This window comes from Natator depressus, chromosome 4 (genome assembly GCF_965152275.1).
Source record: "Natator depressus isolate rNatDep1 chromosome 4, rNatDep2.hap1, whole genome shotgun sequence".
Lineage (NCBI taxonomy): Eukaryota > Metazoa > Chordata > Testudines > Cheloniidae > Natator > Natator depressus.
This window is the reverse complement of record NC_134237.1, coordinates 96,778,155-96,804,330: the sequence shown is the minus strand read 5'-3', so window position 1 is coordinate 96,804,330 and position 26,176 is coordinate 96,778,155. Positions and strand designations below refer to the sequence as shown.

Below are 26,176 nucleotides of genomic sequence, written 5' to 3'. Positions count from 1 at the left end.
GAACACACAAAAAAACCCACCAACAAAAGCATATACAAATGTCTAGGGAGAGTGAAGTATTGTATCGGAGGTATTTAATAAATACATTGAAAAGATGCTTTTAGGTATAACTTAATGCACCATCATAAACAAGGCTCTTATATTTTGGATCTAAGACCAATTCCTGGTCTTAAGGCAATCTCTTTGCAACTTAACTTTCAATTATTTCTGTTCTAAAACACTTAACATGGATCAAAGATTCCCTATTTTAAAACTATTTAATGGAAATCATAAAAACATAAGAATGACCATACTGGGTCAGACCAATGGTCCATCTACCCCAATATCCTGTCTTCTAAAAGTATCCAATGCCAGATGTTTCAAAGGGAATGAACAGAATAGGTGATTCATCCCCATTGTCCAGTCCTGGCATCTGGCAGTCAGAGGCTTAGGGACATTCAGAGCATGCGGCTGACCATCTTGGCTAATAGTCATTGATGGACTTATCCTCCAGGAACTTTTCTAATTCTTTTTTAAATCGAGGTACAGTTTTGACCTTCACAACATCCCCGGCACTGAGTTCCACAGGTTTAGTGTGCGTTGTGTGAAGTACCACCTCCTTTTGTTTGTTTTAAACTGCTGCCTATTAATTTCATTGGGTGACCCATTTCTTGTGTTGTCACTTTCTCCACACCATTCATGATTTTATATAGACCTCTATCATACCCCGTTTTGTTATCTCTTTTCTCAGTCTTTTTAATCTCTCCTCATATGGAAGCTGTTTCATTCCCCTTATTATTTTTGTTGACCTTCACTGTACCTTTTCCAGTTCTAATATATCTTTTCTGAGATGGGGCAACCAGAACTGCATGGTGTTTTCAAGGTGTGGATGGATTTACATAGTGTCATTATGATATTTACTGTCTTATCTAACCCTTTCCTAATGGTTTCTAATATTGTTAGCTTTTTTGTCTGCCGCTGCACATTGAAAAAATGGTTACCCACCTTTTTGTAACTGTTATTCTTCAAGATATGTTGCTCATGTCCATTCTATTCTAGGTGTGCGTGTGCCCACATGCACAGTCGGAGACTTCTGCCTTAGCGGTATCTGTAGGGACAGCTGTGGCGCCCTCTAGAGTGCCATGCTCATGCGGCGGTATATCAGGTGCCGCTAGCCCTACGCCCTCTCAGTTCCTTCTTGCTGGCAACTCTGACAGAGGGGTAGTAGGGCGGGTAATGGAATGGACATGAACAACACATCTCAAAGAACAACACTTACGAAAAGGTGGGTAACCGTTTTTTTTTCTTCGAGTACTTCTTCACGTCAATTCCACTCTAGGTGACTAACAAGTAGTATCCCTGCTGGTGGGCTCAGAGTTCACGGTTGTGCGGCTTGCAGCACTGCTCTACCGAAGCCAGCATCGTCTCAAGCTTGTTAGGTAAGGGGTAGTGAACGTGTGAATGGACGGCCAGGTAGTGGCCTTGCAGATGTCCTGAAAGGGCACTTGGGCCAGGAAGGCCGACAAAGAGGCTTGTGCTCTAGCTGAGTGAACAGTGACAATTGCCAGCGGAATCATAGCAGAAATGGATGCAGGAGGTGATCCAAGATGAAATTCTCTGGATAGACACCAGACAACCCTTTATCCTATCTGCCAGAGCGACGAACAACTGAGTCAATTTACGAAATGGACTGGTCCTCTTGATGTAGAAGGCCAGCAGTCTCCTGATGTCCAGTGAATGCAATCTATGCTCCTCCTCAGACTTATAAGGTTTTAGACAGGAGACTGGCAAGAATATGTCCTGGCTCATGTGAAACCACCTTGGGCAGGAAAGCCGGGTGTGGCCGCAGGTGGACCGTGTCCTTGAAGAACATGGTATACAGTGGTTCTGAGGTGAGCGTCCTAATCTCGGAAACCCTCCATGCAGAAGTTATTGCCACCAGGAACAACTTCTTCCAGGATAGTAGGAAAAGAGAACAGGACGCCAAGAGCTCGAAGGGGACTTGCATGAGCTGCGTGACCACCAGGTTAAGGTCCCACAGAGGGAAAGGATCCCAGGCTCGAGGGTTGTCACTCCAGAATCTGCAGGAACCAGACCGTCATGCCATGCATGAAGACCGACCTTCCCTGCAATGGAGGTTGAAAGGCGATTACAGCAACCAAGTGGACCTTAACAGATGAAAGGGACAACCCTGAAATTTAAGATGCGCAAGGCAGTACAGGATCAGCTGCAGCGAGGCCTGTGCAAGCCTAATCCCCCGGGTCAAAGCCCAGCATATAAAACGTTTCCATTTGGCCATATAAGTGGCCCTAGTGGAGGGATTTCTGCTTCCCAGAAGGACCTGCTGGACTCAGGTCGTGCACTCCTGCTCCTCAGAACTCAGCCAGGGAGCAACCAAGCTGTCAGGTGCAGCACCACCAGGTTTGGGTGCAAGAGCCTGCTGTGATTCTGCAACAGGAGATCCGGCCAATGGAGCAGTGGCATCAGGGCCGACACTGACAGGTCCAAAAGCCTACTGAACCAGTGCTGGCGAGGCCAAGCTGGGGCGATGAGTACAACCTTGGCCCTGTCCTGCTTGACTTTCATGAGGACCCTGTGGAGCAACGGCACCAGCGGGAAAGCGTACATCAGAGCCCCCGACTATGGAAGCAGAAAGGCCGGGAGTACCTGTCATGCCCCCAGAATGAGCAGAACTGGTGGCACTTTGTGTTCTGGCAAGTCACAAACAGGTCCACCCGGGGAGACCCCCACTTTCGAAAAATCTTGTTGACCACCTCAGGGTGGAGAGACCACTTGTGGTGAGACGAGAAGGTCCTGCTAAGGTGATCCACCAGAACATTCCTGGCTCCAGGGAGGTGCGTTGCCACAAGATGAATGGCATGTTGCACACAGAAGTCCCAGAGTTGGAGGGCTACTTGGCAAAGGGCTGAGGATCTGGCTCTGCCTTACTTGTTGACATAAAACATCGCAGTGGTGGTGTCTGTCAGGAAATGAACCACCTTGCCCTGCAACTGGGATCGAAAAGCCTGGCAGGCCTGGCAAATCACCCTGAGCTCCTTGACAATTAAATGGAGGGAGCAGTCGACCGCTGGCCAGCGGCCTTGACTACTGAGCTCTCCCAGGTGGGCTCCCCATCCAAGGTCTGAGGCATCAGACACCAGAGTCAGCGACAGGGACAGGGCCATGAAGGGAATTCCCTGAAGGATAGGTGCAGGATCCAGCCACCATGCCAGGGATACTCAGACAGAGTCCGGCACCTTGACTACCAGGTCCAGGTCGTGTCTGGTGGGGATGCAGACCAATGCCAACCATCCCTGCAACGTGCGGAGGTGAAGCTGGGCATGGCAGACCACATATGTGCAGGCCTCCACATGACCTAACAACTTTAGGCAGATACAGGCAGTGGTGAGCAGATGATCCCTCACACGGGAGATAACTTCCGACATGGCTCAGAAACGGGGCTCCGGGAAGAACGCCCTTGCCCATATGGAGTCGAGAACTGCCCTGATGAATTCTATGCTTTGCATCAATACAAGGGTTGACTTCTCCTTTACTAACAGGCTTAGATCGAGGCTGCTCTGCACATGATCCCACGATCTGCACTTGATGAGCCAATCATCGAGATAAGGATAGACCTGGACCGCCGGGCATCTCAGGTAAGTGGCTATAGCGGCCATGCATTTTGTAAAGACCCTGGGAGCTGAGGATAGGCCAAAGGGGAGTGCCATAAACTGGAAATGGTGCTGGCCCACCATGAAGCACAGGAACGCTTGTGTCCTCGGAAGACAGAGGTATGGAAACAAGCATCTTTCGGCGTACCAGTCGCCAGGATCTAGGGAGGGAATGATGGAGGCCAGGGATATCTTGAGAAACTTTGACTTCTTGAGGTATTTGTTGAGTCATTGCAGGTCCAGAATGACACGTAGGCCCCCTTTCGTCTTCTGGATTAGGAAATAGTGGGAGTAGACCCCTTTCCCCCTCATTTCCTGAGGAACCTTCCTTCCTCAGCCACTTACAGCTGCGGTAGGTTGTCCACCTCCTGAACGAGAAGTTGCTCGTGAGAATGGTCCCCGAAGAGGACAGGGAAGAGGTGAGGTGGGAGGGAAGGGCGGCCGTAAAGTGGAGGATGTAGCCTGATGACACTACATCTAACACCCAATGGTACGAGGTGACCCTTGATCAGGCCTAACGGAAGAGGTGGTGGTGGTTCAGGAAAAAGCAGGACAGATCCAGGGAGGTGACAGATGCATCATTCCCAAGCGCACCCTCAAAATGAACGCTTCTGGTCCCCAGGGTGTTTTACTGGGATAGACTACGCCAGTGAGTGGGTGGATGAAGGGAGTCGGCAGTTAAACCCTGCATCCCTTCTCCTCGCAGGCCCCTACCGAGGCTGCCAGTGCCTTGGTGGCGGGGGAGGCCGGAACAGCTGCCGTGCAGGCCGAGGAGTATGCATCCCCAATGAACAGAGTGTTGCTCAGGTGTCCTTTAGGCCATGCAGTCTTGCATCCATTTGGTTGGAAAACAGCCCAACTATCCAACGGGAGGTCCTGAATGGAGGCCTGCATCTTCTGGGACAGGCCGGCAGTCTGAAGCCTCGAACTGCGCCACATGATCACTGCCGAGGCGACCACTCGGGTAGCTGAATTGGCTACCCAGGCCATCTGGAGGGAGCACCAAGCTACCACGGTACCTTCCTCCACCAGAGCCCCAAATTCCTGGGCCGCCTCCTGGAACACAGTGTCCATAACCTTAAGGAGAGAATCCCACAAGTTACAATAACAACGCCCCAAGAGGGCCTGATGGTTCGCCACCCGAAACTGGAGACTGGCCGTGGAATAAATCTTGCATCCAAACAGGTCCAGTCTCTTGGCCTCTTTATTCTTAGGGATGGAACTGGCTGATCCCTGTTGGCCCTTTTAAATGGCTGCCGATATGATCGATGACCACGGGGGCAGGTGGGTGTGCAAGTATTCAAATCTCTTAGCAAGGACAAAATACTTCTTTTCCGCCCTCTTAGAAGTGGGCGGGATGGAGACGGGGCAATATTCAGGACCCCTTTGTGCACCGGGAGTGTGACCCATGCTGGGGTGGACACGGAAAGCAGGTTGAACAATGTGTTCACCAGCTCCGCCATTTCCTCCGCTTTGAGCCCAAGTTAGTGGCCACCTGACAGAGCAGTGCATGATACTCCTTGAAGTCATCCAGTGGACTAGCCTTGGAGGGCCCCGCCACTGCCTCGTCCGGAGAGGAGGAGAATGACTGGAGGCATCGGGGGAGGGCCTGGGGCATCGTCACCCACTGGGCAGGGAGGTCTCAGGGTGGGCACCGGTTCCTCCACCGTGTCCACTGGCACGTCCTGCATCGAGCCTGGTGCCACCAATACCAACCTTGCTTTGTCCAATGTGGCGATCGAGGACTGGCAGGATTGCGGCAACAGCATGACAGGCACGCCCCAGGCACTCCAATAGGGCCATCGTGTCGGCCACTGGCCCTGCTGCCAAGTTGGCATCACCACAGCGAATGTACCTTCCGGAGCCCAGTCATGCTGCTGCCTAGGCGGGGGGGTGCGCTAAACTCCCTCTCTGTGCTGGAGAAGTCCTCCTCCTCTGATGACCAGGGTGGGGTCATCGAGAGCTGGATCTGGCGGCTAACTGTTGCGGCAGGTGACTCGTGCTGGGAACGGTCCGACCAGTTCCAGGAGCAGGGAGAGCGACGCTGAGCTGGGGAGCATCCCTGAGGTCTTGGTCACGTTGACCATTGGCACAAATACAACTGGTGCTGACTGTGGGACAAGCAGCGTCTCTCTCTAGGTGAGTCCCGGTGCAAGGGTGGAGACCAGGAGCACAGTGTCTACGACCCGTAAAGGCGAACTGGTGACCTGGGCTGATGCGGAGACCAAGGGCATGGCAACACAGGGCTCTGCTTTGGTTCCGGAGACCAATGGCGCTCGCTTGTCTTGTGCAAGACCCTCATAGTGGGCTTGCCCTCGCGGGGAGCCTTAGCAGGTCCATCACTGCACGCAGTACCAGTTGCGGCGGGAGCGCTTCCTGCTCTCCGGGCACCGGGAGTTGAGAGAGCGTCACCTGTGCCATCAGCCTGGGTCCCCTACCACTCCCCACAGTGGGTGGCGGGTCCCTGAGGGGGGGTGGTACTCCCTGGGGCAGATCCCCCTTGCAGCTCTGGTGTGGGCGGGCAGCCCGAGCAGGGTGCTTTGCCCAACGCTCCTTGATCCGGCTTGCTTGGCGTCGGGTCCCTCTTCTTAGCCTTCTTCTTAGGTACCAGCAAAGGGAACCAGTGGTGGGACAAGCCCAGTGCCAGGGGTGCACTGCACACCGAGGCTGAAGTATTGGGTATTGTATCTGGCTGGGCCGGCTCCGAGGCCGGACATAGAGCGGTCTCCATGAGGACGGCCATCAAGTGAGTTTTGCGTTCTTTCTGCGTCCTGGGACGAAAGTTCTTACAGATGCAACACTTCTCTTTTATGTCAGATTTTCCCAGGCTCTTCAAACAGCAAAGGTCTCCGACAACTGTGCACATGGGTGCGCACACACCTAGAAGGAATCGTCATGAGCAAGCACTCAAAGAAGAACAGATGTTTTCAGAGAACTATCCACAATACCACTCAAGAAAGAGACCTTGGAGTTAACAGCTAATTTAGACCCCATCATTTTGTACGTATAGTTGGGATTATGTTTTCCAATATGCATTACTTTGCATTGATCAACACTGAATTTCATCTGCCCTTTTGTTATCCAGTCACCCAGTTTTGTGAAATCCCTTTGTACCTTTTCACAGTCTGCTTTGGACTTAACGATGTTAAGTCATTTTGTAATGTCTGCAAAATTTGCCACCTCACTATTTACCCCTTTTTCCAGATCATCTATGACTATATGTTGAACAGCATGGTCCCAGTACTGCTCCCTGGAGGACAAGGCTATTTACTTCTCTCCATTCTGAAAACTGACCATTTATTCCTATCCTTTGTTTCCTGTCTTTTAACCAAAAAAGAAAAGGAGTACTTGTGGCACCTTAGAGACTTAACCAATTTATTTGAGCATGAGCTTTCGTGAGCTACAGCTCACTTCATCGGATGCATAAAGTGGAAAATACAGTGAGGAGATTTATATACACACAGACCATGCAAAAATGGATGTTTACCATACACATTGCAAGGAGAGCGACCACTTAAGACGAGCCACCACCAGCAGGAGAGTGGGGTGGGGGGAGAGAAAACCTTTTGAAGTGATAATCAAGGTGGGCCATTTCCAGCACATTTCCAGGAGTTAACAAGAACGTCTGATTTCAGAGTAACAGCTGTGTTAGTCTGTATTCGCAAAAAGAAAAGGAGTACTTGTGGCACCTTAGAGACTAACCAATTTATTTGAGCATAAGCTTTCGTGAGCTACAGCTCACTTCATCGGATGCATACTGTGGAAAGTGTAGAAGATCTTTTTATACACACAAAGCATGAAAAAATATCTCCTCCCACCCCACTCTCCTGCTGGCAATATCCCATCCCCTATTAATGCGTTGGAGGGGTTTTAGTTAGGGGCTGAAGGTGATGGCTAGTGGCGTTCTGTTATTTTCTTTGTTAGGCCTGTCCTGTAGTAGGTGACTTCTGGCAACTCTTCTGGCTCTATCAGTCTGTTTCTTCACTTCCGCAGGTGGGTATTGTAGTTGTAAGAATGCTTGATAGAGATCTTGTAGGTGTTTGTCTCTGTCTGAGGGGTTGGAGCAAATGCGGTTGTATCGCAGAGCTTGGCTGTAGACGATGGATCGTGTGGTGTGGTCAGGGTGAAACCTCTCCAACGCATTATTAAGGATCTACAACCTATCCTGAAGGATGACCCAACATTCGCACAAATCTTGGGAGACAGGCCAGTCCTTGCCTACAGACAGCCCCCCAACCTGAAGCAAATACTCACCAGCAACCACATACCACACAACAGAACCACTAACCCAGGAACCTATCCTTGCAACAAAGCCCGTTGCCAACTGTGCCCACATATCTATTCAGGGGACACCATCACAGGGCCTAATAACATCAGCCACACTATCAGAGGCTTGTTCACCTGCACATCTACCAATGTGATATATGCCAACATGTGCCAGCAATGCCCCTCTGCCATGTACATTGGTCAAACTGGACAGTCTCTACGTAAAAGAATAAATGGACACAAATCAGATGTCAAGAATTATAACATTCATAAACCAGTCGGAGAACACTTCAATCTCTCTGGTCACGCGATTACAGACATGAAAGTTGCTATATTACAACAAAAAAACTTCAAATCCAGACTCCAGCGAGAAACTGTTGAATTGGAATTCATTTGCAAATTGGATACAATTAACTTAGGCTTGAATAGACACTGGGAGTGGCTAAGTCATTATGCAAGGTAACCTATTTCCCCTTGTTTTTTCCTACTCCCCCCCCCCCCCGACGTTCTTGTTAAACCCTGGATTTGTGCTGGAAATGGCCCACCTTGATTATCATGCACATTGTGAGGAGAGTGATCACTTTGGATGGGCTATTGCCAGCAGGAGAGTGGGGTGGGAGGAGGTATTTTTTCATGCTTTGTGTGTATAAAAAGATCTTCTACACTTTCCACAGTATGCATCCGATGAAGTGAGCTGTAGCTCACGAAAGCTTATGCTCAAATAAATTGGTTAGTCTCTAAGGTGCCACAAGTACTCCTTTTCTTTTTGCGAATACAGACTAACACAGCTGTTACTCTGAAATCAGACGTTCTTGTTAACTCCTGGAAATGTGCTGGAAATGGCCCACCTTGATTATCACTTCAAAAGGTTTTCTCTCCCCCCACCCCACTCTCCTGCTGGTGGTGGCTCGTCTTAAGTGGTCGCTCTCCTTGCAATGTGTATGGTAAACATCCATTTTTGCATGGTCTGTGTGTATATAGATCTCCTCACTGTATTTTCCACTTTATGCATCCGATGAAGTGAGCTGTAGCTCATGAAAGCTCATGCTCAAATAAATTGGTTAGTCTCTAAGGTGCCACAAGTACTCCTTTTCTTTTTGCGAATACGGACTAACACGGCTGTTACTCTGAAACCTGTCTTTTAACCAGTTACTGATCCAAGAGACAACCTTCCCTGTTATCCCATGACAGCTTGGTATGCTTAAGAGCCTTTAGTTAGGTACTTTGTCAAAGGCTTTCTGAAAGTTCAAATACAATGCGTAACAAATCTTCCTGCCCAAATAAAAAACAAATTAACTATAGCTTTTGAAAACATAGAGAAATGCTGGAAAAAAGTGTTTCTTAATAACAGCACTATTAGGAATACTTAGCAATTGTAAAAAATAAAAATTCTGAAGTTGGTCTGTATGTTTTCTCACCGTCCAAGAAAGCATTGCCAAAGAGGACGATTTTGTGTTGCCAGATCAGAATCTTTAGAGCCAAATAGTTTAGCTAGAAGTCGAACAACAGCCAAACGCTCTTCTCCATCATTACTCTAAAACCAAAAAGAAATAGATAAACCGTTAAATCATTAACTGTCCAAATGCAGCTATAAAGGAAGTTATGACTTCTCATATGTGTACTGGTTACAATACAGAATTCCTCTCTACTCCCTCACCCCTCCATCCCCCAACAATGAGTTACCATGTTAAAATATTTATTTTAATTTAATTAAATAAAATTTCTGATAACCTCCAACTCTTTAAATTTCATTTAACACAGTTAAAATTGGACATGAATCTGTTTTTCATTGTTACTATAACTTGGTTATTTTGTACTTTATGAAGATTTTAATAATATAGATTATAGTAATGAATTACTGGTATAGGTTTATCATATAGCGGAGTCTAGACATCTCTGAATATGTCCTACCAATGACTATTTATATAAGTATATAATATACGCAGAAGGATCACACTTCTATAAGGTACTTCAGCATATGCCTAACTTTAAGAATGAGTAGTCCTAATTACTTCAAATGGACTGCCTTACATGGATAAAATTACATATGTGCTTAAGTACCTTCCTGAATCAGGGACAAAAAAACGGTAAACAGACTAACTGATAGAGAACATTAAAAAAAATTCAACAAATCCGTAATTTTTTTCTAACAGTAGTATATTACATTTTTAAGCAATTTTTTTTTAAAAACTGCACTTTTAGACCTCTATTGCTCAATAGCAAAATTTAACACATTACACAGCTCCACGAACACTCTGGAGAGTCTCATCCAGTCAGCTTCAGCCATACAGATGGTAGCCATAAAGCAAGAAAGGTGGTTTTCAATTATATGAAATTGAAATTTGTTTTTCAAGCAAAAAATAAGATTGTATCATTGTTCCATAATGATACTCAGATTTTCTTTAACTCTAGTCACATAACATTAGGACCATCAGACAAAAATGACAGCAAACATATTGTTACCTACTAAACCAACATACAAAAGTCACTGGATGGATAGCTGTCCACTTCCAAAAAAATATTCTTTCATTTAGAAAGAAAAATACACATGCAGTAGTTTATGTACTACATAACTCCAGTAATTTTAAACGTCCTTTTTATAGTCAATGATGTAGTTTATTTTTATTTTAAAATGTATTTTAACAAATAGAGTGTGGAAAAGTTTGAGACATTTATTAAATTAAATGTTGACGTGAAACAGATGTTTATTATCAAAGCAGGAAATATTTAGGCTGCAATTTTCAAAGGGAAGTTAGGTACCAAAATCCTATTGAAAATCATTAGCAGCTCGGTGCTTATTCTCTGACAATCACAATTTAATATTTATTTCCAGTTGTATCCACAATGGGGTAGGTGCTTTCCAAACACATAAAAGAAGGCACACCACCTGCCCTAAGGTGCTCACAATTTCAACACACACAGATTTTATGTTAACAATTAAAAAAATAGGATGAATAAGCTATTCCCCAGCTGATACTCAGGATTTTCATGATAAGTCAGGTAACTTTCTAACTGGTTATAAGACTGATAAATAACTTAGAAATACTTATCGTGCTACAAAAATTTTGTTAACATACTATATACTTTGTATCGGTTTTCCCTACCCTTTGTCTACTTATCAGCCCACTTTCTCCACACTCTTTTCCTCCACATAGTAAAGTTAAATTGCAATCTCTTACTGACTACGCTAAATGAAAAGTCCTTGCTCACAAAGAGCAAATTCTCTACCTATCCAGTTCCACGGAAAATTTTGTATACTGCTCTTGAAAAAGTCATCTTATGCTCAGTTAGATAAAACAAAAATAAATTAGTATTAACTAGCTAGACTATTACAGTTGAAAAGCAAGGTTACTTACCTTACAGTAATGAGTTGTTTAAGATGTGCGGTCCCTATCTGTATTCCACTCTGGGTACATATGCGTTCTATGCCCCTAAGGCAGGAAGATTCTTACTAGCAATATCCTTTGGTCTGCACCCATGCTCTTCCTCTCCTCGTGCTCCGATCCAAAGGCAGAAGGGGTGGTGTGGACCAACCACCTCTCCAGTTCCTTCTGTACTGCGAATCAAGTCTATGATCCGAAGCAGAGGGAAAGAAGAGCAGGTAGTGGAATACAGATAGGAAACACGCCTCTCTAACAACTCCAGTTACTACAAGGTAAGTAACTTTTCTTTCTTCTTCTAGTACTGGTCCCTATGTGTATTCCACTCGGTGACTGACAAGCAATACTCAAGATGGAGGATGGATGACTGCAGGACCCAAAGGATGCGTCAACTGAGGAGTCTTGCACCAGGGCACTGTCTCGTGAAAGTCTGAATAGAACTCCGCATGGCTGCTTTACATATGTCAAGGAGAGGCACCTCCTGAAGCAAAGCTACCAAAGTGGCTTTTGCTCTGGCGGAGTGACTTGTTCCTCCACTGTACAGAGTGTATCAAATAACTGGTAACAGAGCAAGATGCAGTCCAAAATCCACTCGGATACCTCTTCTCCTTTCATACATTCTGCCAGAACCACAAATAGCCTAGGTGATCTCCTAAAGGGTTTTGTTCTCTGAAGACAGAAAGCCAAACGCCCGACGCATGTCCAGGGAATGGAATATCTGCTTCTCATTCGTGGTCTGCAGCTCAGGAAAAAACACAAGCAAGCATACAGTCTGATTCATACAGAAGTCCAAGATAACACTGGTGATGAACTTAAGGTGCAGTCTCCATGAAACGTTATCCATATGGAAAATGGTACTTAGTGCATAGGCCACAAGGGCCACAGGTTCACCAAGCCTTCTAGCCGAAGTGATGGCCATCGAGAAGATAAATGAGAAAGTAAACATGTTGCTAATGCTTCAAATGGTAGCTTAGCTAGAGCTGAAAGGAACAAGTTGAAATCCCATGTCAGAGCAGGTCTAGTTATTGGAGGGAAGGTTCTGAGCAAGCCTTTCAGGAAGCTAAGGGAAAAAACAGAGGTTTTCCAGGTGAATGGTCAGTCTAAAATAGTGGGAATGTCCATCTCCTCTGAAGATATTTGGTGACACTGAGCCCAAATAGAGAATCTTTACCACTCAGCTAAGTAATACCTTCTGGTGGATTCCTTTCTGCTGTTGTTAAGCATGACTTTAACAGCTATTGGATATTTCTGTTCTAAGTTTGACACCCATCAACTAAGCCATGAGGTGAGTAGCTTCAGATTTGGATGCCTGATCTTGCCCTTGTCCTGTGTGAGGTGGTCTGAGAAAGAGTGGTGGACAGGATGAAAGACAGAGGAGGAGGGGGAACCAGAATGGTCTTGGGCACCCTTGGAGTTCTGATTGTGTGCTCCCCTGGAGCAGAACATTGTGCATTTCTTGTTCTGTAATGCAAGCAGATTCAAAGATGGAGATATCCCCATTGCAGGAATATGTCTTTCACTACTGAGTTGTAGATCTCCTGTTCATGTTCCATTGAGAATTATCCGTTGAGACTGTCCACTAGGGTATTCTGTATTCCCAGAAGATGAACTGCTAATAAGGTAATCTGATGACATACACACCAGTTCCACAGGTCACTATGCCAAGGGGCGTAGATCTTGCTCCCCCTTGCTTGTTTACATAAAACACATTTGTCATATTGTCTGACAGCACCTGAATACATGGGTATGAATGAATAATATTGCATTGCTTGCAGGCCTTTCAGACTGCTCTCAGTTCCAGAAGATTTATGCATCCTGGATTTGCATGTTCCCTGAGCTGTGTGTTCATCCAGATGAGCACCCTAGCCTACAAAGGAAATATCCATAATTCACGTCTTCTCAGGAGGTGGTGGAGCAAAAGAAACTACACATACCTGTTACCTGTCCTGCCACTAAGCTAGACAGTCCCATACTCTGGGAGGAAGCATAAATAATTTGTCCATACTGTGCCTGCTTGGCACATACAGCATTTTCTTGTGGACCGTGAAGTCAGAGCCTCCTCAATAGTGTCATATAGATGCAAGAAGTTATGCGACCTGGAGGACAAGGCATGATCGAACCCTTGTTTGGGAGCTCTTTCTGAACCAGTTGATCAGAATGTTCACAGATTGAAACCTGTCCATGGGGAGGTAAGTTTTGCCCATGATCACATCTACAGTATCTTTAATGAAGTCTAATAGTCTGTACTGGAGCTAAAATGGACTTCTCTACATTCACGCAGATTCACAGTGATGTTCAAAGATTGATCAGAGATGAGGTTCATGCACCTCCCAATGAGACTTTCCTATCCGATGTCAATAATCGAGGTATGGACAGACAATAGAACTGTCACGCCAGAAGTGTGCTGCCGTTACTGAAAGCACTTTTGTAAACATTCTAGGTGCTGCTGCCAGATCAAAGGGAAGCACTTTGTACGGATAGAGGTTTGCACCTATCATGGTGTAGGATCATACGAAGAGTTAAATTAGTCTGGCTAAAGAAAATATATGCTTTGCAGTTTGTGTAAAATGTGTTTAGCAGTCATTGAAAGGCCTTGAAATATGGCATGCTAAACTGAAAACACTGGATTTGGAATGTGGCTTAATTGAAAAACTGGACCTGCAAGGTAATTGATGAGATAGGAGAAAAATCTTTGGGAAGAGGCCCCAATTATATGGGTGGTTATAAATGGTTTTAGCAAAGAAAGGAATTCACAAAGCAGTGACTATAGCCATGTAGGGTCCAATAGATAAGATATAAGAGAGCAAGTTCTTAGATGGTTCACTGCTAGGGTCTGCTTATCCAAGCTGGAACCAGCCAACGTGGATTTGAGCTCATAGGTCTAGTCCTGTTGTAAGTGTTTGATACTACTTATAATTGCTTAGGCATTTAAGGCAAGTTTGGAGCAGCTGTATAAATACCATTCAGCCTTTGAATATAATAGAGGAATTTATGGTTAAATTGATGTTGTGGTGATACCCTGTATTAATAATAATAAATAATGAAGAAGACGAAGAAGACGATGAAGTCCAATGTATGAACCTCCAGTGGGAGAAGGTGATGACAGTCCTCCTTTCATATCAGAATTGCCCGATGAACAAAATGTGGGCTCCATCTCCAAAGGTGGTACCGTTGGAATCATCAATGAGGAAATACCTAGACTGATAGAGGGAGTAGGAGACCGGCTTCTTTCATAACCTTTGTGGACTGACAGTGTCTGGATTTCCCCTGTAAAGACTGGTTCTGATAAGATGGGAGATTCCAGATCTGGCAGGATGGTGATGTCCTCCACAGTGGTACCATGTGGAGCCCTCTCTCTCGTCGATGCTGATGGTGTATGGGACCGTCATCCGTCCTTTGCCAGTAAGGGAGGTCGTATTGGTCTAGGCTCATGCCTCTCTTTCCTCGTTACCAATGGGCCTGCTTCTGCCAATTGTGCTGAAGTGGAAATGATCTCAGTCTTTGAAGCCTGTGGGTTGGTACCATGACCTCAATGGGCTTTCAAGCTTCCCAGCATTGGGTGCTAAGAGTCATCTGATCTCAAGGGTGGAGGGCAGTGGTTTTCAACTGGGGGGGGTCCACCAACCCCAGGGGGTCTGCAGACTATGTCTAAGGGGTCTGCATGCTCCAGGTGATGTTTCCTAACTCTAAACTCCCATGCTTGATAGGTTCAGGGCAGGAAGGAGCAACAGATACTGCATTTAGAGGACATACGAGCTATTTCAAGGCACTAGAGGCACCTTTGGTGGACATCACTAACCGGGGGCAAGACACAATTCTTGAAGCCCAGAATCCCGGGCATAACTGGAGTCTCATACTGGGAAGGGAGGGATCCCTCAAGGTGGGGAAGAGGGCTGCCCAAAATCTAACTCAGTGGTTCCCAAACTTTTTCATGCCATAATCCCCTTTGGGCTCACCTCTGTTAACGGAACCACCCAGGCTCTGAGAGGTGGCAGATTTGAAAATCAACAACACAAATAACCATTTTTAGATCATCCCACTACTCCACACAAGACAATAACATGATCCTCAATTTATATTAAAAGTTATAAATAGGGTTGCCACCTCCAAGGCACAGAAAAACTGGCCACTGGTCATGCCCTGCTACCCCCACCTGACCCTCCTCTTTCCTTCTCAGGAGCCTCCCACCCACCAACTGCATGCCCCCCAACCCATGAGCCCCTACACCCACTTCCTTCCAGGGGCCTTCTTGAGTGAGAGATAGCCCCCTTGAAGTCACCTAGACACAGGAGTGCCTGTCTTCTGCCTGCCACCTCCCCACCATGAGCCTCTATATCCATGACTCTCCAACTCCCAGGAGCCTCAGAACTGGAGGAAGTTTCCTCAAGGTCTGTTCCACCCCTTATACTCTCTAATCAGAGCATGAGGAGAGCAAGAGCACAGGTGTGGACCAACAGACACCATTAGCAAGAATCTTCTGGTCTGAGGTGCAATGAGCGTATGCATATCCACAGTGAAAGACACATGGGACCAACACTTAAAAAAGAATCCCAAACACAAGTACTTATAACATTCACATCAATACCAAGTGAGTTCATCATTATTGTTATTACAGAAGAAAATAATGTGTGGGGTTGTTTTTTTTTTTTGGAGGAGGGGGTGTTTAAAACAGACCTTCAGGTTTTCCATTTTAACCAGTCTATCCCCTCTATCTGATCAAATTAAAATAACAGCCATATAACGCAAAGTGTAAAAGTGCTGGTGTTCAAGTTATCAACTGAAATAATGAAATAGTTCTTAAGTTTGTGGCTCCCAACTTCATACTCCTCATTTACTTGTATTAAATTCAAGAACTTCACTGTATCCTACCTTCAGTTTGAACTCAAGCTGTGGCATGACGGACAGCAATAAGTGAGGATCTATGGCAAAGAGCTCTTGTATCAGATCAAACACATGTTCTGACAAGTCACTTACTGAAGACTTTCCCAGTACCAGAACCTGGTTAAAAAACTAAAACACATACAGCCACAAAACAAACAAACAAAAATTCTGTTATTCTTTGCAGACTTTTCTTGTTTATGCAAGTATTGAAGTTTTATGGTTTTTAAAAGTATTCTACTGATCATGTACTACACACACTAATTCTAACAAAATGGGACCAAAAATACACCCATTATTAAATAAATAGGAGTTTGCCTGCAGTGGTATGGTTTTGGGCCCAGAAAGTCTGAAAATCAGTATTTTTATTATTATTCAATTTATCTGACTTTCATAATTAATTAATTCATTCATGAGAATCTGGTACATTAAAAAGCAAATACCTATGATAAAACAAGCATAACATTCCATAACCTAATAAAACTAAAAATCAATATGCAGCAAAATAATTGTTAACTTAAAATTCATGATCATCCATCAAAATTTCATTTAAAAAGGTTAAGGAAACCTGGTGTAGTCACTTTTTTTTCTTCCTAATTTTCATCGACAAGCATGCAAAAGTACTCTAACTTACTGAAACAAGCCAAAGGATTTTATCAACCTCTACTCATTCTTAAAGAATTGCATGGTGTTATAGTGTTGTCAACACTCATGATTTTATCATGGGTCCTGTGATATCTGGTGTTTTTCTTAAACCCCATCTCCTGGAGTCAGGTTATATAAGAATTTTGTTTTTAAATTTCCAGCCCTCATGATTGCTTGGGGAGGGGAAGGAAACTTGAACCCTAAGTGCTCAAAAACTGAGAGGCAAATAAAAAGAACCCAAATTTTATTATTTTTTTAAAATATATTTTTCAAAATGTTTGGGGTTGGCAATACTGATTACATAACCTTATGATATACATACTAAACAGAATTAACTATTTTAGATTAAACCATAACTAACCAGAAAAAAAATAGATCTAAATCATTTCATTTCTCTGCCATGGGTTTTACTGTTCATCTGTAAAATGGAGCTAATAAATACATACCTCACAGTGCTGCTACAGGATTAGTCAATATTTGTAAAACACCCAGAAGGGGGAAAATTAGGGTTGCCAGGCATCTGGTTTTCGACCAGAATGCCCAGTCGAAAAGGGATTCTGGCAGTCCAGTCAGCACTGTTGACCGGGCAGTTAAAAGTCCAGTCAGTGGTGCAGCGGGGCTAAGGCAGGCTCCCCTGCCTGCCCTGGTTCCACGCGGTTCCTGGAAGCAGCCGGCACTTCCCTGGAGTCCCTAGATACAGGGTGCCCAGAGAGGCTCCACATGCTGCCTCTGCCCCGAGCACCAACTCCGCAATTCCTGGCCAGTGGGAGCTGCAGAGCCAGCGCTCGGGACAGGGGCAGTATGCGGAGCCTCCCTGGCCGCCCCTGCACCGAGGGATCACAGGGACATGCCGGCCGCTTCAGGAGCTGCCTGAGGTAAACGCTGCCCGGAGCCCATGCCCCAACCACCTGCCCCAGCCCTGAGCCCCCTCCTGCACCCCAACCCCATGCCCCGGCCCTGAGCCCCCTCCTGTACCCAAACTCCCTCCCAGAGCCTGTATCCCACACCCCATCCTGCACTCTGAACCCCTTGGCCCCAGCCTGGAGCCCCCTCTGGCACCCTAAGCCCCTCAGCCCCACCCCAGAGCCTGCAGCCCCAGCCGGAGCCCTCACCCCCCACACACTCCAACCCCATGCCCCAGCCCTGAGCCCCCTACCATCCCCAAACCCCTCATCCCCAGCCCCACCCCAGAGCCCACACCCCCAGCTATAGCCCTCACCTCCTCCTGACCCCCAACCCCCTGTCCCAGCCCAGTGAAAATGAGCAAGTGAGCCAAGGTGGGGGAGAGCGAGTGACAGAGGGAGGGGGGGAATGGAGGGAGCAGGGAAAGGGCCTTGGGGAAGAGGTGGGGCAAGGGTGCTCAGTTTTCTGCAAATCAGAAAGTCAGCAACCCTAGGGAAAATGCTGCAAGTGCTAATAGAGTACTACTACTAAGAATAAAAAAAGACTGCCTAAACTGTGTTACATTTTTCCCAGACTTTTTTGAAGCATCAGTATCTTAACCATGTACAGCATATTAAAATAAGTAAAGAAGTCGCATAGTTTTATACATTTAAGCCTAAAACTAGGCAAAATATATAAGAAAAATTCAGATTTTCAAAAGGTATGGAGCATTCACAACTCCCTTGATTTAAACAGAAGTCTTGGGTGCTTGGTACATTTGAAAGTCAGGCCACTTATTTTTTACAATGTGGAGTTAGATGCTTAACTTTAGACCTACCTGGATAAAGTTAAGTGATTTCTTCACTTATTAGGCCTCTAAAAGCTTCAAACTCCTGACCTATTTCTTTAACATGGAAATTAATAGATACCAACTTTTTTTTTTTTTAAAAACATTTACCTTAATTTGAAAATAAGGATAATATTTTGTGATTGTGTTACAAAATGTACCTATTATAGTATTGACTACTTCAAACAAACAATTAGTAGGTAACTGGAGTTATACAGAGAGTATATTAATGCATATTAATGTTACATACATTGGCGATACATGGTTCAATAGTCTGGACAGTCCTTTTCAACAAGACTTTTGCAAGATCAAATGCTTGTTTATTAAGGTTCTGGAATAAAGAAAGGAGAAAAATCAAACTTAAAAGGGATACAGTTTACTTTAAAAGGCATCTTTTAATTTTTTTTTCTTTTAAACAAAACCATGAACTAACATGTTTTTAGAAAGGGATCTTATAAAACCAGTCTACTTATTCTCAAAACTACCAAAGCTCCATAATGTTAATTTAATTACACAGCTCCAGATTTAGAATATGCTAAAAACATTTCAAAGACACTTCAAAATAGAACTTAACCAGAAGCTAAACACTCCTCATTCCTCTACTAAGAACTCAACATACTTGTAATTGAGTGTAGTTGCCATGCTTAATATTGAATTAACTTTTTTTTCCATTTCATGTTCTTCCCACTTTGGTAACTAACAAACACCAAATTAGCCATATGGTGGAAAACTGTTCTAGCATAAAATCTTAAGGCTGTGTTTGAGCACTTAATTTTCAAGTGCACACTTGTGGTAAAATTTACCCTTGTGAAGAGGATCAGCCTTGTGCAAGTCTTCCACAGAGGGATAATTTTCAACCTTGTAAACCTGAAAGGATTTTTCTATGGGGCATTTTCCAAACTATTATAATTCTATACTCAAAATATTTTCAAACCTAGCAAAGGCACTATACCCCTCAGTTTCCATGATAAGCTGGAATTTTCAAAGTTCACCTTTGAGCTGAGTTTAGGCATGAAAAATTTCAGGCCCAAAGGAGGCTACCTTGCAAAATTTTAAGAAGTGAGTAAAAGCTTTTAACCCACCTAGACCCCATACAAAGAGTTTTGTTAACTTAGACGTTAAAGGGATACCGTCTCTTTGAAAATCATTAGTCTGAAAATTGTGACCTGTTACAAAAAACATGTGTAACTGAAAGACTTAGCAAAACACTCTATTTTACCCCTATTCTTTTACATTTGTTTACTGAACATTTGACAGCACTTGTGTCTATTCAGTTTCACTGTTCCCCAATGAAGTCAGTCCCTCCCTAACTCAAGAAACCCTAAAAATCAACAGGAGAGATGAAACAATCTGTAAAATCTATTCTTCACAGTGCTCCTTTACACCTCATGACTGCACAAGTGGCTACCATGTGGGCATCCCTTCAACTCTAAGAACTGGGGGGGGTGGGGGAGGGAGGGAGGAGAGAAGGGGGGAGGAGACACACTCCAATGCAAACCTTGCAATGTCTCATTATTTCATAGTTTAGTGACAATCTTAGCATCCCTAGAGATTATACACTAGAGAGAGGAAAAGCAATATAAAATTTATTACTAAAAAAACCTTACTTTATCAAAAAACAAATTTCTACTATATTGTTACATTATAAACTTAAAAATATATTGATCTGCTACACATTATACAGTTAAAACCATAGTGTGCTTTCTCCTATTTTCAGAGCAACTGAATGTATTTGGGCCTGGCATACACCACCTTGATAGTTAGTGAATCACCATTAACGAGCAGCTTGATATAAGAGCTCAATAAAAAAAAAGATTAACTACTTTGCACTCTTGAAATGATTTATCACATTTATATTTATTAAGCCTACTTTACAGATTAAGGAAGAATAAAGCTGGACGCAATGTAGGAATAACACTATACTTCATGCTTAGGAATAAATAAATATATTTTATCCCAATTTTCCTGCAGTGCTGTCCTATTTAAATTATTTGCTTTGTAAGTATGTGAATACTAAAGTTTTGAAACAAAGAACTGATCTGCAAGTAGAATCTTATACCATGTGAACAAGCCTGTAACATATACCACAATGGGACATAACACAAAGAAATACAAAATTTCTGCTCTCCGCACATGAGCAGAACTTCCATTAAAATAATAATAAGACGACCCTATTCAGTACCCTTACTCTGCAGAAACAGAATTATTATTGTTCAATTGCTTTGCATATATTTTGAAGTATTATAAAATGTTCTGTGCAAGAGAATAAACTACACTTTTTGTGCTAGTTTGCCTCTAATTTACATACCTATGGTCAGACAATTAATATAATCATGCACAGAATTAGGGAATTCTCTGAAGGCAGAACATAATTACTTCAGTGAAGATCTAGATCAGAGAGAAGAATTTTGCAGTATATTTTTAAACTACTGGATAAGCATCCCCTATCTTCATAAGGTCTTTGATGATGTTTCCTGTGAGGAAAGTTGCACTACTGCCTAAAATATGCAAACTTTCTGACACACAGAATGTATCTTGTAGCAACATTTATACAAGGTTTGGAAAAGCTGCCATGTGACTCAGGAGTATCAAAAGCTAAAAGTATTGTAGAATTTTTTTTCACAGAATAAATCATGGACAAAAATAAAGTTGGTTTCCTTGCATTGCTCAATAGGTAGGTCTATTGCCCATAGACAATTTTATAAATAAAAAGAAAACATTCAAATATCTTCTACAGAATATTAATGTGTGGCATTGATCCCAATTCTATTTTCCAATTTGTCTTAATGCCTTAAGGTTCCATTTCTTTTGACAACATGCAATAAGCATGCAGTTATGATTAATGCATAACCATGTTTGTAGTCCCAGATTAGATTGAAATTACTTTTAAAATCATTAGGGGGAGAAAAATAAAAGAATCTGATGTCACTACAGGACAGAGTTATAGTTGTTTAGGTGCCCTAACTGTACATTTGTATGTCTAAACATATTTTAATTTAAAATTTAAAATTAATTCTAAGTTTCCTGGATTTGTAATGCTTAATTTGGGAATAATTAGAACATTCCAGTAATTATTTTTATCCTACATTACTCACGCTACTCTTAGCTTTAACTCCATACTAATGTAATTTTTACCTGGTAATTTCCTGGCTTTCTAAAAATCAATAATTTCATACATGAACAGTAAACAAGAAACCCAATGAGACTGCTATCATGTACTACTACTAATGATCTGAAGGTATATATCATCAACTTGAAATAAAATATTTTATCTTTTAGGATCAGATTCACCAGTATACTCTGTCTACATTATACAACTCTGCACAAGCATTCCAACCATACTAGCCTCTCAAGTAAGGTTTTGTACTGCTCTCTTGATGCAAACCAGCAGTGATCAGGCAAAGCATACACCCCAATTTCCCCCTACCTCCTGCTTTCCATATCCTGTTCCCCACATCCCCCTGCACCTTTCTCCCAGCTCTCCTTCAATAGTCAATCTGGTACAAGGTGGTTTTTAAAGTTATATATTTAGGATTGCCATTTTTGCTGTTATTTTTCATAACTGAAAGTTAATCTGTCAAGAGAGGATGGAAAACAAAGTCTTCAGACAAACTTATAAAGGCATGCCCACTTTCAAAATGGCTAACTCTTATTGTTCTGAATAAGACTGAGGCCACAGGCCATCATCTCATCATTCTCCATAAGGATGAGCCCACATGATGGGCACTTCTCATTATGCCCACAGGAGTGAAGCCAAACTGCCCTCACAGAACATGGTAGCCCCTTGTGCAGTCATGAGGTGTAAAGGAGCACTGTGAAGAACAGATGAATGGTAGTGGCCATCTTTGGTAAGTTTACTCTAGAGCCACAGTCCCATTGAGAACAACAGATGGCAGCCATTTTAGAATAAGGTAATTTTTTCTGGATTTCTTTGAAGAGAATTTTTCTTCAATTTGTTGCTGAAGAACACACAGGCAATTATGAAGAACAGCAGCAAAAAATTACCAATCTTAAAAAAGCCTTATCTAAGACACCTGTAGGAAAGTAGGCTAAGAGGGGAAGAACCCTCAGCCGGGAAGGGCTTATATAAAAGATTCTGAAGCATCAGAGGGAGGGCTACATGGACATTGAAGGACTGAAAGACTACTGAGCCTAGAGCAGGCTGGAAAGAACTACTGAACCCATGGAAGAAGGTTGGAAGTCCTGCTGTGAGTTAAATGTTCTGTTAATAAACCAATCTCCAGAAGGGAAGAGTTAATGGAAAATCATCCGCTGAGGAGAGTTTGACTGACAATGTAAACTAGGGCAAACAGCAGGTCCTGATGCCTAATAAGGTAAGCCCTGCTACCATCATTCACTTGCATAACAATCAAAATATGCCACATCTTTTCAATAAAAAATAAAATATTAAAATGTAAGTTTTAAAATGATAGTTCAGCTGTGTACTAAACTAGCCTGCAAGAGACTTGTCTTAGTCTTGCTCTTCCAGTGAGCAACTCTTGGAGTAGGATGTAGACTAAGCCCTGGTCTACACTGGGGTGGGTGGGGGGGAAATCGATCTAAGTTATGCAACTTCAGCTATGTGAATAATGTAGCTGACGTCGACGTCCTTAGATCGACTTACCGTGGTGTCTTCACCGCAGTGAGTCGACTGGTGCCACTTCCCTGTCGACTTCGCCTCTTGTGGCGCTGGAGTACAGGAGTCGATCGGAGAGCGCTCGGGGGTTGACTTATCACGTCTAGACTAGATGCGATAAATTGACCCCCGCTGGATTGATCGCTGCCCACCGATCCGGTGGGTAGTGAAGACATACCCTAAGTCAGTCAGTGGTGAAAACTTTACATATAGTTTAGGAATGACATTAATGGGTTCCCAAAAGGGAGTTTTCAATCCATTGCTGCAAGGCTGGAAAAATGACGGCTGTGATGGATGGTACAGAATATCCAAAGACAGGGAAATGTAACATGATAAAGGAAACAAAACAAATACCATGGTTGTGCTGAAACACATTTTTATATATTGTCATTGTCTTTTACTTTGCAGACCTTGTGTGCAGGAATGAGGTTAATGAGAATGGAGTCCAGAAGCTCTTGAGTTACTCCATCACCCTCCATGATGATAGAACTCATCAAATCCAGCATGTGCATTTGTACCTTCTGGTTGTGGCTATTGCTAAAAAGATAAAAAAGGTGATTAAAATTAAACTTCCAGACACTCAAGTGGCCACGAAAATTCACATCCTAGCAGTATTTTAAAGAATAAATGGATGAACAAGTAAGATTGTTCACCTTTCACTGACCCATATTTTCCACATTTATGACCTCTGAATATATTACTTCAATTGGTCTGCCTCAGTTATATAAATCTCAGGACACATACAAAATAAAAATAATCTGAATCTGAGCAGGATATTATTATTTCTAGTGTCACCAAGCAATTTTTAGACAGAGCACATGTATAATGAAATATTATAGATACTGTTTTGCTATTTGCTGTCCACAAAATGTCCTTTTGAAAACTAGTTCTATTATAGTCTATGAGTTTTTGCATACTGAATGAAGAACTCAGTCTACACAGACAAAGGTTCAAAGACAAAGGATATTTTGATAATATATATTAAAATAATTCAACTTACTTGATGACTGAAAAGAGAGTCCTAAAAAGCTGAATAAAAATTTCATTGCAATCTTCCAACTCAAAGCAGATGTTGTAAGATTTAACCCATGCTAAATTCTATAAAAACAAACAAAATAATAAAACACTCACAATAACAGAATTACAACCTTTAACTAAGTCACATAAGACTAAATTTTGCTAGCTAAAATATAAAAGAAAAGTCACACTATACAACTTAGACTGCAAGCTCTTTGGGACAGGGACTGCCTCTATGTTTGTATTAATGCCTAGCACAATGGGACCCTATAATACAAATAAAAATAACAAATCACGATGAAAACTAATTAAGGGACTCACCCAATTTCATATATGCAAAAGCAGATTGATACAACTTGTAAATTCAGCTAGTATAGCCATGCTTGTAGGCTATCCATCTATGCTATCTTCTCTCTCATGGTATGAAGCAATTTTTAATTTAAACTTTACAAGATGGTTTCTACACAGAGTCATGGCCTGACGGTATGTACAAGGCATAACCATTTTAAAGTCATTTTTGTCTTGCAAATAGATTTTTAAATCAGCTTAGCCAAAATTTTTATTCATTTCCCAATGACCAGCACAATCATTTTTTCAAACACAGGTTGAACTGCAAATATTTCCTAACATGGGAAAAACTGCAGTACGAATGAAGCCTCGCAAATGCCACACCTGAAAGAATGAGACCCTTGGTAATTTTTTATATAAAATCCTAGGGACATGGCTAATCATGACTACAAGTCAAAATTTTAAACATATTAATATTATCCCGTTCCTCAAACTATGGGCAACTCTGTGCTCAGCACATAGTTAATAAGTCAAACTGAGCCATAACATAAGAGAAGCAATAATCAAACTTTTACCTGATTCATGATATCATAATTTCTACAGCATGTCAAAGAATTCCCAAACAGGCTGTCACATACAGGGAAAGTCTGATTACACGTCATAGGATTATGAGGAAAATATGGTCTATTAAAAGTTCCAATAATTATATTACCTCTAATAAGTAAAAGTATCGGTTAAATTGGGGGCTCTTAGTGTCCTCCAAGCCTTTTAACTGTCTTGTAATAAACAAGAATATGTCCTGTAAAACAAAAAGGGTAGAATAAAATATAAAAACTTACATAATAAATCTCTGACATTGCTATTATGAGTTCATTCAAATTAATTTCATTGTATGTACTTAATTAATGTCTCTTTAATAAACCTAAATGTCAGTATATTCAAAAACCTGATAATATAATAAAGTGTGTGTTGGATCCTTTGATTGTATGTTCAACTGCAAGAGAATTAGACGGAGAAAAGGGCTTCTTTTAAAAGGATATTTTACCTTAAGTTTATCATGGGATGTATATGGCGCTTCTGGAGCATAGATTCGGAATATATCAGCCAAGCAACATGCTACAAGGAGACGCACATCTTTGTTGGGATTCCTGAGGAAGAATTCAGATGCAAGATGCAAGGCTAAAGGGAGATACTGCTGTTTCTCATCTTCTGAGTCCTGGTCCATGTCCATGAAGGTTTTTACTACCATCTAAGAATTAAAGAAAAGGAAAAAAAGACTTAATCCACTTTCTACTTTCATTCATAATTACTAAATAATGCTTTCTAAAAGGATGCAACACCATCCACAGTTATTTCACTGCCTAATTATTAGCATTAACATAACTTCCTGGTTAGGACATGCTGCAGAATAGACGTACGACTTTTAAAGGTATGTTGAACTTGATACTGTTAAGTCAACTCTTAAATTAAAAGTCCTCACAAATATGGGCAAAAGCACAGAATAAACCTTAGGCTCAGCAAAAAATGTGTGGCCTAGGCAGAGAAGAGGTGTGGCTATAGTAGCTCTAAGCCACTTTTTCGCTCTCCCAATCCTGCTCCAATGTAATTTAGGCAGCACTATTTTAAGTCATGCCAGTTGCCTGGGGTTGCCCTATAGGTTGAAGTGCTGTGGCTCCACCTCTGCGCC

At 42.8% G+C, this 26,176-nt stretch overlaps 1 protein-coding gene across 2 annotated transcripts in view; it reads right to left on the bottom strand.

The window, feature by feature from the left end:
* PDS5A (PDS5 cohesin associated factor A) overlaps positions 1–26,176 on the bottom strand; it is a 172,892-nt gene that overhangs the window by 78,782 nt on the left and 67,934 nt on the right. For both annotated transcript variants that reach the window (XM_074951525.1, XM_074951526.1), the window contains exons 3-9: positions 25,535–25,738; positions 25,202–25,288; positions 24,185–24,282; positions 23,595–23,721; positions 18,799–18,879; positions 16,166–16,306; positions 9,335–9,450 (exon numbers count right to left, since the gene is read on the bottom strand). In XM_074951525.1, the coding sequence (XP_074807626.1) occupies positions 9,335–9,450; positions 16,166–16,306; positions 18,799–18,879; positions 23,595–23,721; positions 24,185–24,282; positions 25,202–25,288; positions 25,535–25,738 (854 nt within the window). The remainder of the gene's footprint in view (positions 1–9,334; positions 9,451–16,165; positions 16,307–18,798; positions 18,880–23,594; positions 23,722–24,184; positions 24,283–25,201; positions 25,289–25,534; positions 25,739–26,176) is intronic.